The 13220-nt window shown below is 34.4% G+C and overlaps 1 protein-coding gene and 2 pseudogenes across 1 annotated transcript; 1 reads left to right on the top strand and 2 right to left on the bottom strand.

Moving 5' to 3' along the window:
* Positions 1–48: 48 nt before the first annotated feature.
* LOC121959258 lies at positions 49–1012 on the bottom strand (annotated as a pseudogene).
* Positions 1013–4296: 3284 nt separating this feature from the next.
* On the top strand, positions 4297–5358 carry LOC121959294 (annotated as a pseudogene).
* A 498-nt stretch (positions 5359–5856) lies between these two features.
* LOC121959016 (interferon a3-like) lies at positions 5857–9332 on the bottom strand. Its single transcript, XM_042508197.1, has 6 exons — positions 9198–9332; positions 9009–9101; positions 8278–8427; positions 8107–8184; positions 7944–8015; positions 5857–5886 (listed from the first exon to the last, which is right to left on the bottom strand). Exons 1-6 carry the CDS (start codon positions 9327–9329, stop codon positions 5857–5859), a joined length of 555 nt encoding a protein of 184 aa, XP_042364131.1. The 5' UTR covers positions 9330–9332.
* Between the last annotated feature and the right edge of the window lie 3888 nt (positions 9333–13220).

Raw genomic sequence — 13220 nt, 5'->3', positions numbered from 1 at the left:
AAATAAATAGATAAATAAATAGATAGATGAATGAGTGATAGATGGATGTTAGTTGGTGAGAGATGAAATCAGCAGTTCGACTCTCTTCAGATGGGATTGTATTTCCCTCCTGATCAGCTCCCAGGCTTCAGCACTGTGGCCCTACACACAGAACAGCAATCATCATTATTACAACATGAGAAATCATAGAGATTCATCAATAGAAGGATTGATTTATTGATTGATAGACTCACCATGTGCTCCAGAACATGACTTGAGAGTCTCTTGAAGTACATTTCCAGCTTCTTGTTCTTTTTGTGGCCGTGGTGGCTCTAAAGCAATAAAAGGGAACAGAAATCCGTCAAAAAAAACCCTAATTTCTGTCTACGTTTGTAAATGTGAGGTTAATCCACAGTGAGACTCACACAGGAGCGAAGGCCGACAGCCTGCCGGCTCACCACACTGAGGAAGTTCTCCTCTGTTCTCCTCCCATGATGCAGAGCTGTAACCCCCCTCCAGCAGAGAGACCATCTCCTCCAGAACCTGAACTGTGAAACCGAGTTTGTCCTCAGCCTGGAGGAAGAAAATTCATCACAGATCACAACAGGGACAGATTTATGTCACTCTTTTAACAGCTGCATAAAAGGAGAGAAATTGTGAGTCTTTGTAGATGTTTATAATAAAGGTTGAGTGACTCACTGATGCTTTGGACGCCTGGCTGTACAGGTGATTCGGGAAGGACACAGTGGCCTCCGGTGCAGTGTCCTCAGTGGTGTTAGTGGAGTTATTAGCCTGCATCACACACACAAACACACACATCATGAAGTAAACAATCTCATTCAGCATTTATAAAAATTATAATATATTAAAAAAGGAGGTAACTCACCATGGTGTTGAGCAGTTTCAGAGAGTCTTGACTGTGCTGACTGAATTTCTGATCCATCCATCTGCAGCTCAGTGAGGAGGCTGCACTGAACACACTGACAGACAGCAACACCAACAACATCTGGCTGAACATTTTGTTTTTCTTTAAAGTTAGGCTACAAGTTGTCTTTGTCTGGAGTAAATCCTGATTTCTCTTGAGAACCAGTAGTTGAGTAGTTGTGATGGAGCAGAGCTGCAGCCTCATTTATACTACAGGACGCACCTGTTTCATTTTCCTGACAAACACCTGAGGGAAACACTGAGGTGAACCACTGCGGTTTTCACGCGGTTCAAAAGTAAAAAAAAAAAAAAAAAAAAAAAAAAACCGCAATATACATGTATGTATAACTGTCACATTTCGGATTTGAATTATTGTCCTCATTAAAAAAATCTCCCACAATAAAAGCATGGGATAAACAAAATCACAGCAAATCTAAAATATCATTAACGTTAAAAGAAAGTTGCTCTTATTGTGAAAACCACTTAATATGCATGTTATAGCATGCCTTAAAACACATAAAAGACAAACGCAACTCACTTTAATAATATTAGCATTTATATTATTCGATATTAGAGAAATAAGGGCACTTTTATAGGCACATTTTTGCTTTTTTTAAAGGTCAAATAGGAAATTGTCGGCCCAAATTATTGCCTTATGCCGTATTTCTTTAGGATTTTTATAAGAATAATTTATTAATGATTTAAGATATTATTTTTTTTCTTTTCTTTTATTTCAAACTATCCATTTTTGTATTTTTTTTTTTTTGTAGATTTCATCTCGTATTTTTCATGTAGTCATCACCTCCCTTTCATTCTGCTCGCTCATATTTAAAAGAAACAAAACATTTACTCTTAAATAATTCGAATTGCATCATGCATTGTGTGCTCATTCACAACAATCGTTAATCATTAATCGATATGATTGCAGGCACCGAACTGCTCTGTGTCCATAAAACGGGAAGTTCCCGCGGAGAGAAAATGAAACCGGCTGCGTGACTGCGGCGCGCGCTGTGACGCTCATTCATCTGAAGTGGTCCGTGACATTTCACGTTGTTTTAACGGGAACGGGTCAGCCTTTAACGTGAGAACCGGAGAGCCTGCAGAGGAGGGGATTCTCCTTGGATGAAGTCCAGATTAGAGCACATTTTCAGCTTGACATAACTCAATAAATATCGTTTTTTTGTTATTATTATGATTGTTAGGCCTGTAATTCATGTGGCTGCAGATTGTTGATGAACTTTTTATTATTATTTTATTGTACTTTGTATTTTCATTTTTTATTATGCATTGCCTTAAGTGATTTGAATCAGATCAGGTTATAAATCCAATCAAACATAAATTGGAGGACCAAACTGATGATAAATATTCTGATTAAAGAACTAGACTTATTTTCTTTTAATATAGGCCAGACGTCCATTATGAAGCAACATATTTGCTTTTATCCTTAATTAAGTCAAGAAAGAAAAGGCAAGAAATTTAACCACAATCAGAAAAAATAGGAATACATTTTGTAACAGGAAGTATTTTGTCCTCTGGTAGAAAATTTTGAACATTTAAAATTTATTTATTTATTTATGCACCTCTTGTGCCTATTCTGCGTCAATTAATGGCGTAAATGTATTTATTTATTTAAAAAAATAAACGTTCTTTGTACTTTAATATTATTATTTTGGGGATCAAGTGCGCATGTTGAAAACACTGAAGGGCGCGCGCGTTTCTTCTTGTGCAGCACTAAATGTGAAAACAGAGTGATGAAACTGATTCCACTGCAGCAGCTCATTCATGTCTGATGATGTAATGTAGTCTATAAATGTTTGTTTGTTTTGCTTTGTCAGTTTTAATTACTGACTTAAACATAATATCAGTTCTCTCTTGTACCTTCAGTAAGTGTAAGAGGTATTATATTATAGTAACATGTACCTGCATGTTGATTTGTACCCATAACAATACAAAATCTGCAGGTTTTTGCTTATGTGGGTTTACAGAAATAATATCAATAGCTTTTTTAACATTTGCTGGAGGAAATATTACTTTTTTATTGATTATAACATAAAAAAATGTTTAAAAATGTGAATAAGTTTAGCTAAAATGAAGTTAAAAAAAATAATCCTGTTCATCGTGATCAATGATTTGCACATTAATTACCTAAAAATATATAGCCCGGACATATAAATATGTAAATAAATAGATAAATTAATAGAAAGCATGGAAGCAAATATGAATCAGCATATTCTTATTTTCATATATTACAGCGTGGGATTGTCACAGACACGTATCGCAGGCCGCAGTCACTTCCACTTTCACTTTGGGGGAAGCGCTTTCCTCCTGCGGTGTGTTTGGTATGTGAACACACTGCAGTCACTGTTAAATCATGAATGATTTTTGTGCTATAGAATCAATAAACACACTGATAGCAGCTCAAATGGATAAAAAATAATCGCCTTTTTATTTATATAATTTCCATCATACAGAGAACCTGCAGACTGAATTAAAACTAAATAATTATACATAAAATGTCTTTCCTTATATCCCCCAAATACAAAAGAAAAAAGCAAACTAACCAAGTTTTATCATAACAAATGTCAAATTAAACCAAATTAAACACTTAAGCCTTTAAATCACAGGCAATCACCCTGCAATCACAGACCTTTCACAAGTTTTTAAACATGTGAACACTGAGAAAACTGGTTTGATTTCTCTCAGAAACATTGTGGGAAAAAGGCAATAAACAACTTTACAAGAAATTTTCTCAAATTTCAAGATTTTTTGTAGATTTTGAAAATTATAATGGCTTTATAAGCTATGGGTGAAATGTCAAGAGCACAATATTTGAAATTATCACAATTAAATATTTTTAAATTATTTCACACAATTATTCTAATTTTTACGTACTTTTTCAGGTAACTTCCTTGCTTTTTTTGTTGTTGTTTTTTTTTGTTTGTTTGTTTGTTTGTTGTTTTTTTTTTTAACATTCCCAGGTTTTTTGTTTGTATGTTTGTTTGGGGTTTTCAGGTCATTTTCTTGCACTTTTTACTAATTTCCTGCTTATTTATGATCATTTCATTTCTTATGAAGTTGCTCATTGCCTTCTGCTCATATTTTGAAGGAAATCAAGCCAAGTATTCCAGGCTTTAAGATTTCATCTTAGAAAAATCTGACTTCAAAAATCACCAAAAATTTCCTCCAAACGTGTTCCCAATTGGACAAAACTGTGATAACACAGTAAATAACCTGTATTAATGTTTATATCTGCGACTCTATAACATGAATATAATTGCATGTATGTTGTGGTCAATTCTGACATTTGCAGCGCGTGAAAACCGCAGTGGTTCACCTCAGTGTTTCCCTCAGGTGTTTGTCAGGAAAATGAAACAGGTGCGTCCTGTAGTATAAATGAGGCTGCAGCTCTGCTCCATCACAACTACTCAACTACTGGTTCTCAAGAGAAATCAGGATTTACTCCAGACAAAGACAACTTGTAGCCTAACTTTAAAGAAAAACAAAATGTTCAGCCAGATGTTGTTGGTGTTGCTGTCTGTCAGTGTGTTCAGTGCAGCCTCCTCACTGAGCTGCAGATGGATGGATCAGAAATTCAGTCAGCACAGTCAAGACTCTCTGAAACTGCTCAACACCATGGTGAGTTACCTCCTTTTTTAATATACTGTAATTTAAAACTGCTGAATGAGATTGTTTACTTCATGATGTGTGTGTTTGTGTGTGTGATGCAGGCTAATAACTCCACTAACACCACTGAGGACGCTGCACCGGAGGCCACTGTGTCCTTCCCGAATCACCTGTACAGCCAGGCGTCCAAAGCATCAGTGAGTCACTCAACTTTTCTTATAAACATCTACAAAGACTCACAATTTCTCTCCTTTTATGCAGTTGTTAAAAGAGTGACATAAATCTGTCCCTGTTGTGATCTGTGATGAATTTTCTTCCTCCAGGCTGAGGACAAACTCGGTTTCACAGTTCAGGTTCTGGAGGAGATGGTCTCTCTGCTGGAGGGGGGTTACAGCTCTGCATCATGGGAGGAGAACACAGAGGAGAACTTCCTCAGTGTGGGTGAGCCGGCAGGCTGTCGGCCTTCGCTCCTGTGTGAGTCTCACTGTGGATTAACCTCACATTTACAAACGCAGACAGAAATTAGGGTTTTTTTTGACGGATTTCTGTTCCCTTTTATTCCTTTAGAGCCACCACGGCCACACAAGAAGAACAAGAAGCTGGAAATGTACTTCAAGAGACTCTCAAGTCATGTTCTGGAGCACATGGTGAGTCTATCAATCAATAAATCAATCCTTCTATTGATGAATCTCTATGATTTCTCATGTTGTAATAATGATGATGCTGTTCTGTGTGTAGGGCCACAGTGCTGAAGCCTGGGAGCTGATCAGGAGGGAAATACAATCCCATCTGAAGAGAGTCGAACTGCTGGTTTCACCTCTCACCAACTAACATCCATTTATCACTCATTCATTTATCTATTTATTTATCTATTTATTTTATTATTTATGTAATGAGTATTTATTATTTGGTCGAAATTTTTCACAACCAGTATATTAAAAAAATGAATACGTTGTTGATCAACTTCCTATTTATTTATTTATTATCTGTAAAAGGCAATAAAAAACTACTTTCTTTAGCAAATGGAAATGTGTTTATTGTTTTTATTCCTGTTACATAAAGAAAATGAAAATCCCATCTGAAGAGATTTGAGCTGCTGGTTTAATCTCTACTCACTAACTAACAACTGTGTGCCACATTTAGTCTATTTATTTGTCTATTTTTATTTATTTATATTTTTATTTAATCAATTATTAAATCATTTGTGTATTTTTTAATAATGCATTGTATTTGTTGATGTTGAAAAACTGGATTATTTTTTTCATTTGCATTGAGAAAAAATTAATATGTTTATTTTTTTATGCAATACTCAATAAAAAATAATATTTCTTACAGCAAATTGACATGTTTATTGTTTTCCTGCAACGTGAAAAAGGGACACGTTTTTATTTTAAAATGAGTACGAAACAAACAACATGCAGGAACATGTGTTTTAATACCTCTCAGTATTTACTGAAGGTACAAAAACTGATAATAAATTTCAGATAAGAGATTTCAAACTGAGAGTGTTTTTAAACATTTAAAATCTTAGTTCTGTTATTGATACATAAGATTAATTGATCTCCCACATGTTGGCCTTTTTGTATCTTTTCATTGCACCTTTGTTATTTAAAACAACAAAAACAAAAATATCTGAAACTGAGTCTGTGATTATTATTGTATTGATCTGATTTGTCACTTCTTTTTTGTCAGCCTCACTTAATTTTACTGTCCTGCTTTTGTTCACTAAAATGACGTCCGGTTTGTCATCTACCATCAGCCAACATCCAAATGTGATCTCATCCCCACTTGTCATATTTTGGGCAGACCTTTGACACAGAGCAGGTTGGGGGGGTTGCTGCTTGGTACAAAACGCATGATTTTTAGTGCCATGAATGCAACAGCGAGAAGGTGTTGCCAGTTAACGTCAGGCAACAAAAGTCACAGAAAAAAATATCAGACTTTGAGTCCCATTAATGCAGCAGTGAGAGGGGGTCAGCGGTCAGAATTAGGCAACACAACTATGTGGTTAAGGCTTGGAAAAGATGGGGAGTGTTGGTAATAAAACAAAACAAAACAAAACAAAATAAAATAAAAAATAAAATAAAATATTTCAAGCTTAAGCATACACTGCTTTTCAGATTAAATGATTTACAGAATAAAAGGAAAATATTAAAAACCCATGTAGCTCCCCCTCCCTCCCGCCTTATGACATACCAAAATTAAGCATATTAAAGGGATAGTTCACCCTAAAATGCCAAAGGGGGGGGGGGGGGGGGGGGGGGGGGGGGGGGGGGGGGGGGGGGGGGGGCGAGTGAAGTACCACAGTCCACAAAACACACAAAACAGTTTCAAAACATCTGGCTAGCACAAACCTGGCTACAAAATGCACAGTTTTGCAGTTTTGAGTGGCACAAATACAGTGATAAGAAGAGCGGTACATTTCAGGCAAAAAACTTCAATTCAGTTGCAACAACTGGCTTCCTACTTAAATAAACAAGATGAATGGTATGGTAATAGTACGGATAATTAGCAGACAAAATTTGGTTGCTGTTCCTGTTTCAAATAGTCTCCAAATTACTGAAAGGATTGAAAAAATTGTTGCAACCGTCCTCAGTGTCCCCTAAAAGCACTCCTTATGAGGAACGGCTCCTTTTAGAATAATATATATTTGTTGGATCATAATAGCGTGCATTAATGTGTTCATCACTTTAATGTTGCAGGTGTTAGACGAAGCTAATGTTTAATTATTTATTGTGTGTTTGTTTGTTGATCTTTTAATCGGTGTACACTTTGCAATTTAAGACAAATGTCAGAGAAATCTGAAAATGTAAAAAAAACATCTCAGTAAGACTCAGTAAGAGCATCTTTTTGTCAGCTGCGTCTGTGTTAGATGGGATGGCGACAGAAATTCTGTCTTTGATAACATTTTAAGTATCCTCAAAACAAAGATTTTAAAAAGTTTAGACGGTATGATTCAGTTTGACCTTTGATCTTTGATTTTCTATCAGTTCTTACTTTTGCCTTCAGTCGCTGTGAGATTTTACCGCAGAAACACATGTTCCTGCATGTTGTTTGATTTGGACTGATTATAAAGACAATTCTGCATGTTTTTTTGTTTGTTTGTTTGTGTTACAGGAATAAAAACAATAATCACATTTCCATTTGTTGGAAGAAAAAATATTTTTATTGACTTAGGTAGAAAAAATAAATAAATAAATAAATAAATAAACAGATACAGTAAAAAGAGATAAATAAATAAAGTATTTTTATTAGCTTTTACAGATAATAAATAAATAGAAGTTGATCAACAATGTATTGATTAATTACATAAATAAGCAATAAATGGATAAATAAAAAAAAACTAGATAAATAGATAAATAAATAGATAGATGAATGAGTGATAGATGGATGTTAGTTGGTGAGAGATGAAAAACCAGCAGTTCGACTCTCTTCAGATGGGATTGTATTTCCCTCCTGATCAGCTCCCAGGCTTCAGCACTGTGGCCCTACACACAGAACAGCATCATCATTATTACAACATGAGAAATCATAGAGATTCATCAATAGAAGGATTGATTTATTGATTGATAGACTCACCATGTGCTCCAGAACATGACTTGAGAGTCTCTTGAAGTACATTTCCAGCTTCTTGTTCTTCTTGTGGCCGTGGTGGCTCTAAAGGAATAAAAGGGAACAGAAATCCGTCAAAAAAAACCCTAATTTCTGTCTACGTTTGTAAATGTGAGGTTAATCCACAGTGAGACTCACACAGGAGCGAAGGCCGACAGCCTGCCGGCTCACCACACTGAGGAAGTTCTCCTCTGTGTTCTCCTCCCATGATGCAGAGCTGTAACCCCCCTCCAGCAGAGAGACCATCTCCTCCAGAACCTGAACTGTGAAACCGAGTTTGTCCTCAGCCTGGAGGAAGAAAATTCATCACAGATCACAACAGGGACAGATTTATGTCACTTTTTATCCACTATTATAGGGCATTTCAAACAGAAAAGTAGCCTAATAATAATAAAAATAAAAGATAATGATAATAATAATCATATTATTATTATTATTATTATTATTATTATTATTATTATTATTATTATAACAATAACAACAACAATAATAATAATAAAGTCTTTTTACACTGAATAAAATGAATTGTTGCCCAACTTAAAATAATTAATTAAATCAGTAACACATAAATTAATTAAGTTTATTCAAAAAAAAATATATATATCAACTTTGATTTATGCAACTGTTTGGAAATTGAGTTTTTTTATTTTTATGTGTTACTGAGTGAAGTAATTATTTTAAGTTGGTTAAGAGTTCTTTTTTCAGTGTAGATAGCACATTTAAAACCACAGTTTACAAAAATTAAAGGCAACACAACAACAGTAAGCCAAACAGTCCTACTGAACATAAGCAAGATGAAAATTTGTTGCATAAAAGGAGAGAAATTGTGAGTCTTTGTAGATGTTTATAATAAAGGTTGAGTGACTCACTGATGCTTTGGACGCCTGGCTGTACAGGTGATTCGGGAAGGACACAGTGGCCTCCGGTGCAGTGTCCTCAGTGGTGTTAGTGGAGTTATTAGCCTGCATCACACACACACACAAACACACACATCATGAAGTAAACAATCTCATTCAGCATTTATAAATTATAATATATTAAAAAAGTAGGTAACTCACCATGGTGTTGAGCAGTTTCAGAGAGGCTTGACTGTGCTGACTGAATTTCTGATCCATCCATCTGCAGCTCAGTGAGGAGGCTGCACTGAACACACTGACAGACAGCAACACCAACAACATCTGGCTGAACATTTTGTTTTTCTTTAAAGTTAGGCTACAAGTTGTCTTTGTCTGGAGTAAATCCTGATTTATCTAGAGAACCAGTAGTTGAGTGTGATGGAGCAGAGCTGAACCCCCTTATTTATACTGCAGGACGCACCTGTTTCATTTTCCTGACACACACCTGAGGGAAACACTTTCACGCGGTTTTCACCCTCAATATACCTGCGCGAGTAATGCCACATTTCGGATTCTAAGTTTTCTGTTAATGAGATATGTGTGACATAATGAAATAGTGTTGCATAAAGCCCACATTACGCGCCGCATTTTGGACGGTCATTAAAAATGCCAAACAGGAAATTCATATTTACCGATAAAAGCATCAAAACAGCTGCCTATTCAGATTTGTCACATTTTGACATGGAAATATTTTTGCGTTTGTTCCGTCATTATTTTATTTTATTTTATTTTATTTTATTTTATGATTATATTTTATTACTGATTTTTAAGTTTAAAATCTCTGTCAGCCTTACCTAATTTTACTGTCCTGCTTTCGTTCACTAAAATGACATCCGGTTTGCCATCTACCATCAGCCAACATCCAAATGTGAATTTTTAAGTTTCTCTTATTTTTGCAGTATCCGAGGCAGGAAACTGTCTTTATTTTTAATAAAAATATGTGTTAAATGTATATATTTTAAGAAATGTTCTGAGTGATTCCAGGGTGTGACAAAGACCACAGGAGAGCACGTGTTAAAAGTGTATTAATATTGACAAAATAAAAATAAATAAAGATATAATAATAATAATAATAATAATAATAATAATAATAATGAGGATGATGATGATAAATGCAATCTTGCATTATGAGGGTAACCTTGATGCAGTGACGGATGGTATGTGAAGTAAAAAATACAGATATAACTAATTGCACCATTAATTTATTTTGAATGTATTTATTTTATTATTATTTTTCAGTGTTTACAGGACATTTCAAACACCACACAAGTGTAGAAAGTATCCTAATAATAAAATAAAAAAATAAAAAGGCATAGATATATAGAGTAAATAATAATGATAATAATAATAATAATAATAATAATAATAATAATAAATAATAATAATAATAATAATAATAAATAATAATAATAACGAGGCAGAAAAATTGAATGAACAGGTGCATTTATTTAGTTTTATTTCAGTCTGCAGACTTTTAATGTGTGATGAAAATTATGTGTTGAAAAACGATTATTCTCTGTTTGTTAGAGGCGCCCTCGTGATATACTCTATTTCAGTCATGATTCAAACAGATGCAGAAATAACTGCAGCGTGTTCACATACCAAACATGCCACAACAGAAAACGCTTCCCCTGAACTGAAAGTGGACTGCGCTACGTGACGTATGACGCTCGTGCGCTACAATCAGAGCCCTTTAGCACGAGCTGCAATATGAAAACGCAGCGTTACGTCAGACGTTTCTGAAAGAGGCTGTGAACGGAGGGAAGACAGATAAACCTTTATTGATCTCCAGAGGGGAAATTCTCATCTTTCCTTGGCATTTCATCATTGCATCTGCTGATGTGGTGTTAAAACAGTTTCTATTTGTTCTTCTTGCTCTACTGATGCATTGTATTGATATTTTAGTGTTTTGTTTTTTTTTTTTTTTTTCCAATTTTGTGACTATTTTTGTGTTGGGTAAATTAATTCAAATATGTTTTCCTCTAACAAAAGAGGCCAATATGATTGCTTTTATTTTTTTTCCCCCTTTTTTCTCCTTCTTCTTTGCCTGCGTAATTTTAGAGTAACAACTCCATGTGCATTAGAAAGAGTTTGTTGATATTTTAAGCACTACATGTTGGACAAGATAAGACACGTTTTAGTGCTCCCCAGATGACATAAAAATTAGACCAGAATTAAATATAGAAACTATGCATAAGATATTAAAGTAAAAAAAAATAACACACGTTATCTTGTTTTAATCACTTTATGACACACTGTAAAGGATGTTTCCATAGGTATTATATGTGTTGACCATAGACTGTATATTACGATTATACAGTTATATATAAGCACTTTGTAAACTCTGTTTTTTAAGGTGCTATATAAATAAAGTGATACGTATTATTATTATTATTATTATTATTATTTATTATTATTATTATTACTATGCGTTTTCTACTGTGTGTAGAAATGAAGCACCTTACTTGAGCAGTGCTCCAATTTCACTGTCTTTTTAATGCAATGACAAAAAAAGGCATTCTGATTCTGATTATTATTATACATAACTCCACTGTGGCGCCCCCTGCTGAACTTTCTGATTACTTAATATTAAATCACTGTATTTCGAGACTGCAGTTTTGTTTGCCACCAGAAACCAACTGTCACTCTGATGACAGGGAAATGTTTTAAATGCACCGTTCATCTGTCAATATAAATCCTACACGCTTTATACACAGTATATAGACGTATAGCAGAATATATCTACTGTACATCATCATCCACTCCACGTTTATTCAGTCAGTGTTTATTTCTTTGTAAGAAAAGCTTACAACTTTGAAAATACTCGACTTTTATGTAGAAATGTTTTGGATTTGTTTTTATCGTAGATCATTGTTGTCTGTTATATATATTAAAATCTGTTATATCTCATAAAAGCAAGTCTATTAAAATGGGTTTTTAGAGGTGATTTTTTTTTTTTTTAAGTCACTGGGATCCACTTTGCTTAACCCACTCATTTGGGTAAATGGTATGGGGCCACTTAAACAATTCCATATAGGGCCAATTTTCAGCTATTTATAACCCACATGGGCCCCACATATAAATGCTGACTGTACATAAGAGTCCTATCTTTACTTTACTTTTATTTTTCCAGCTTTGTTGCTCTTGTTCCTTGGTGTTATGCAATGCGAAAATAAATCAAATTAAATTATAAAAGTAATAAAATTTGATTTCTGTGTCTCACACACTTGGCCAATAAATGTGACTCTGTTTAAAAAAAAAAAAAATCTTTGAAACAAACAAACACGCAGACTTTTACTTTAAATACCTGGGTGTGTTGTTGGCGTGTTAGAGCTGCTGCGCAGGTTACACGCTGAGGAGTGTGTGGTTAAAACCTGTTGGATCTGCGCTGTCAGCCCAACAGGAACTGTGTGCGAGGACATGAAGTCCTCTCGGTCCTCACATGTCCTCAGCAGCAGAGCAACAACATCAGCACGCCTCAAAAACTCTGCTGCCTTCAGGGGACACTCGTAAACTATCACTGCTACCGTGGCACGACTATAAACCGCTGAGTCGACTATAATCAGCACTAGAACAAGCAACATAGATTAGACTTACACTGATTTTTTTTTTTTTTTTTTTTTAATAAAAATGCATGATAAATAGATTTTTTTAAAAAATATTATTGTTGGATATGAAGAGGTAGCACTTTGAGTCTTTACTTAAGTAGAAGTACAAATACCACAGAGAAAAAATAAGAAACTCTACAAGTAAAAAATATTATTTTTGTAAAAAATATGCTTATTTGTTGAATAAAATGTACTTAAAGTATCCAAAGTAAAAGTGCTCAGTGTTGAAAAATGCCTCTTGTGACTGTTTTAGTATTAGATATTATATCATTACATTATTAGCAGATTTTTTTTGATCAATTGGTTGATTGTTTGTTTTGAAAAGTTTCAGAAAATACTGATAAATGCCTTCACAAGAGCTGAAAGTGACACCACAATGCTTGTTTTGTCCATCCAAGTAGTCATAGTAATAATGATAATAGTAATAATAAATATTACAATCATTTAAGAGGCAAAAGGATCAGTCAGCACATTTGTGATGCTGAAACTGACTTTTACATGGAAACTGATTTTTAAAAATGATTAATTTATTATTTAAATAAAAGCATAAATAGCATACCACACTGTAAAAATACTA

This window comes from Plectropomus leopardus, chromosome 19, assembly GCF_008729295.1.
Source record: "Plectropomus leopardus isolate mb chromosome 19, YSFRI_Pleo_2.0, whole genome shotgun sequence".
In the NCBI taxonomy this organism is placed as follows: Eukaryota; Metazoa; Chordata; class Actinopteri; order Perciformes; family Serranidae; genus Plectropomus; species Plectropomus leopardus.
The sequence above is the reverse complement of the archived record's forward strand: the minus strand, read 5'-3'. Positions and strand labels throughout refer to the sequence as shown.

Bases quoted from the DNA above. Each gene is read 5' to 3' on its own strand.
- LOC121959016 (XM_042508197.1), bottom strand. From the start codon at position 9,329: ATGTTCAGCCAGATGTTGTTGGTGTTGCTGTCTGTCAGTGTGTTCAGT. The intron at 9,102-9,197 runs GTGAGTTACCTA...TGTGTGATGCAG, and splicing joins TGAAACTGCTCAACACCATG to GCTAATAACTCCACTAACAC. The intron at 8,185-8,277 runs GTGAGTCTCACT...TTATTCCTTTAG, and splicing joins CTGTCGGCCTTCGCTCCTGT to AGCCACCACGGCCACAAGAA.